Source organism: Helicoverpa armigera, chromosome 5 (genome assembly GCF_030705265.1).
Source record: "Helicoverpa armigera isolate CAAS_96S chromosome 5, ASM3070526v1, whole genome shotgun sequence".
Taxonomy (NCBI): domain Eukaryota; kingdom Metazoa; phylum Arthropoda; class Insecta; order Lepidoptera; family Noctuidae; genus Helicoverpa; species Helicoverpa armigera.
In genome coordinates, this window is record NC_087124.1 from 1,760,173 (window position 1) to 1,764,251 (window position 4,079).

The 4,079-nt window shown below is 38.4% G+C and overlaps 1 protein-coding gene across 1 annotated transcript; it reads left to right on the top strand.

Moving 5' to 3' along the window:
* Positions 1–256: 256 nt before the first annotated feature.
* Positions 257–1,387, top strand: LOC110382637 (uncharacterized). Its single transcript, XM_064034738.1, has 3 exons — positions 257–373; positions 563–688; positions 1,071–1,387. The coding sequence occupies exons 2-3, from the start codon at positions 564–566 to the stop codon at positions 1,354–1,356; spliced, it is 411 nt and encodes a 136-aa protein (XP_063890808.1). The 5' UTR covers positions 257–373; position 563; the 3' UTR covers positions 1,357–1,387.
* Positions 1,388–4,079: the final 2,692 nt, after the last annotated feature.

The window sequence follows — 4,079 nt, forward strand, 5'->3', positions numbered from 1 at the left end:
CACACAAGTTTTTGCTTGCCATACATACTTACATGTGTCCCTACACAGTATTTGTTGTTATAGCGGCAACAGAAATACATGATCTGTGAAAATTTCAACTCTCTAACTATCGCGGTTCATGAGATACAGCCTGGTGACAGACGGACGGACGGACGGACGGACGGGCGGACCGTGGAGCGAAAACAATAGGGTCCCGTTTTACCTTTTGGGTACGGAACCCTAAAAATTGTGTTTTTCTTTATCTGAATACTCAGTGATTCATTAACAGAACTGTTTTATCTTATCATAATTGTGGATTGGCTACTACTTATACACTGGCTAAGCGGATTTTGTACATAATCAAGAGAACAATTCATCATAATACGCTAGCAATGTGAGTGATTTAATTGATTATTTCTAACCGATTCCACAAAAGGAGGTGTTTCTAAATTGATTGTATTTTTTATTTATTTATCCTTTAAGAAGACAATATGATTTGTAGTAAAGTGCGAGCTGCCTCTGCGAAGGCTTCATTTCCAAGGGATCATCTGAACTGTTTTATAGTATTGCCGTGAATTTTCAGCATGAAGAGTTGTATCCTGGTCGCGCTGTTAGCGGCACTGGCGAGCTGCGTGCACGCGGCAGCCGTGCCGACCAACGCGCCCACCGTCGTCGGCGCCGTGCAGCCTGGAGACTGGCTCATGACATTGTGAGTAGCGTCAGTAGCGAACACACCCGGCCGAGAGACTGGCTTGAGGTTAGGTGAGTAGAGTGCACAGCCAGCCAGGACACTGGCTCGAGCTGAGGTGAGCCTGAGTCCCGCCTGCACTCCACTAGGGTTGCTCACGGACTAACCGGCTGCTTCAAAGGTGTTAAACAGTCCTATCCTAACAGTACGATACTGTAGCTATCACTCTTTTTATGGAGACCTGGTTAATAGACAAGTAGAAGCAGAGGTACATGGTATCTGAATTACGTTCACAGTGTATTGTTTTAGTTCATGTGATGTTGGACAGCTACTTACATTATAGTGGTGAGTAAATAATATCGGGAATGGTTGGCGGACTGATGGTACATACTGTATGTTTCAGAGGGACTACCACGAGTATAGCACAGCCGGATTATGTGATCACGAAGAGGCTGCGCTACACGCTGGGCAGCATGTACCAGGTGAACGCCGTCATCATCACGGAGCAGGGCGTGCCGCAGGGGGGGGCGCCGGCCTTCGTGGGCGGACTGGGCACCAACGACATCACCGTCGTGCTGGTGTCGGCGCGCGGCCGCGGCCTGCATTACCGCATCGAGCTGTGGGGATACGACACCACCGGCGCCGACCTCGGACCCGACAGACCACAAATCACAATTGCCGAATTCTAAATCCTAACTAGTAGCAATAAAGTTTATCCTCATATATAAACGTTGTATTATTTTAATTTTAATTACTAGATTCCATTGGTTTCAATCGCTTTCCGAGGAAACCTATTCTCTATATGATATTCTTGTGATAGGTAAGTATTACAATTACTTACTGCCATATTTCATCGAATTACATTGAATAGTGATTGCGTCGGCGTAGGTACGAGGAAAACAAGCCTATATCCATATACATAAGTGTGATAACTATAGGATTTATTTTGCTAATTGATTTAAATCAACCTTGTACATGCCAAAATATTATATTTATCAAGTGTGATTATCTACTAATCCATTAGTATAGAGATTATTATACTTATCTTAAATTAGATTCGCGGTGACAACTGACATGCCCCGGTACGAGTGTGTTTTGACAGAACAAAAACTGTTTGTACAATCTACTGCAAGCTATCTCGAAACAAATTTCATCAAAAACGCGATTTGCACAACATGACCTTGAGGCAAAGTTTACCTGCCCTGTACACAACGGGTGGGTGGGCAGGGGATTTTTTGACGTTTCGTAAAAGATATCGAAACGCGAGTGGTGTCAAAAGAAGCGGCTCGGCGAGAGCTTTCCAGTGGTATACATGTGTATTATAGGAAAGTATAGCAAAATTTTAAAGTTTTGGTCGAAAAACTGATTTTACCTAAAAGTGCTACAAGTGTCAAAAATACACACAGAATAACGTTTGGTTTGCCAAAATTGGTACACAAAAGTCGCAGGCCCTATAAGAAAGCACATGTTTTGTCACATAGCTATATCGATCACAAATCAACTATCAGTGTGAAAATGACTTAATTTTTTTAATTGAAATATATTCAATGTACAGAATTGACCTCTCCACAGATTTATTATAGGTAAGTATAGATAGACATTGAAACGATTGTTTTACAGATATTGAAAAAAATTATCCATCCATCATCCATAATCCATCTGCCTAGCCTTTTCCCAACTACTTTGGGGTCGGCATCCAGTCTAACCTGATGTTCCGGTTTAACAAGAGACTTACAGACACCTATAATTATGTGTATTTTGTAAAGTTCGATTCAAATTAAGAAGTAAATTACAACTGTTTACATTTTCTGATTATCATCTTAAAATCATTTAACAAGCTTTTACTGAAATATACCCATCAACACAAACACTGTTATTCAATCATCTGCTTTCAAGCGAATATCCACTTTAGCACATCTACTTTAAGGATGCAAATTGCTTGTAAATAAATTCAAGAATTCACAACCGGTGTGACTGACTGCACAAAACGGAGAACTCTAAGAAAATTAATCATATAAGCTTCTTATACGGAATTCCGTGGAGTCTTAAGTCTTCATTTGAGTTGAAGGCATTTATATAGCACTTGGTTTTACCCGCAAACTTGGATAACTGTGAAATAAATTTGTTTTAAGTTTATGTTTGGATTTCGTTTAAATGGTATTAAGTTGTTTATCATGTAAATTGTATTTATAAGGAATACAAATTAACAGCAAATCTATCAAATATGGGCCTTTGTAGGTTTACATGAAAACTTAGACTAATAACAGGGTTTCAAAACGTGGATCCCATGAAGGCGAGCATATAGGAAACTCTATGGACGCTCTTTTCAAAAGTGATATTCACAAAGACTAAGATTAGGTATTAAATGAGTTTGTAATATAACCTTGTACTCAGTAAGTACACCCGTTTGGCAGAAGCCAGTGCCATTATTATTCAAAATTCACGCCTCATAATCACCACAATAATTATAAAGAAAACCAATCTCAAAATTCAAACAAAAATATCAAAGGTGCAAATCCCACCAAATCTTGATTAATATAACGCAATAAAAAGATCGCAATCCATCAAGCAAAGACGATTATTAGGAAAGAAAAAAAAAGTTAAGAAAAAAAATACCAACTCTTCAAACGGCGTATGTGTACAAAGGGAAAAAAACTCAACTTAAACTTCAAAGGTTTTCCTTAGAAATTGAGTAAGGATTTTTTGTTACAACAAAGGGATTCGATTATAGGTGAAGGAAGCGGCCTCAACACTTGTGTGCCCGAATGTACTGGGACAGGCGCGAACAGTTTTATTGAATGGCGTTTATTTTGGCTGTGTTCAGATTTAGGTGAGTGAACGTTTTAGATAAGTGTAGCTTTGTCCACAGTTTTTTGGTTAATTTGGTCATTGTTTTGGTAATGAATAGTTAATAAGACCTAGATTTAGACCTCTAACTAACCTTTGTAGGATCTAACACCGCACTTACTAAATATGACCATTTTGTACCTACTAGATATGTTTTTGTAATATACATCCCACCCAAAACAAAAATGTGAAAGACTGCCAAGTTCGATAATATGGGAATGCTTCGCCTATAAAAGAAGTGAGATCTGAATAAGTACCAAGTTCCATACACATACCTCAGTTAAAAATAGTTACTTTTTAATGATGTTACTTGGCAAGTTTTCATACACCTTGTTATAAACCTACTAAACGCAATGAATCAAGTATTTAATTTTCTAATAAAACTTGCCAAGTAATCATCATTAAAAAGTGACTATTTTTAACTGAGGTATGTGTATGGAACTTGGTACTTATTCAGATCTCACTTCTTTTATAGGCGAAGCATTCCCATATTATCGAACTTGGCAGTCTTTCACATTTTTGTTTTGGGTGGGATTTCATTTATTTTTGTAAGGTTGTTTATTTT

Coding starts and splice junctions, on each gene's coding strand:
- LOC110382637 (XM_064034738.1), top strand. CDS start 564: ATGAAGAGTTGTATCCTGGTCGCGCTGTTAGCGGCACTGGCGAGCTGC. Junction 689..1,070: donor GGAGACTGGCTCATGACATT/GTGAGTAGCGTC, acceptor TGTATGTTTCAG/AGGGACTACCACGAGTATAG.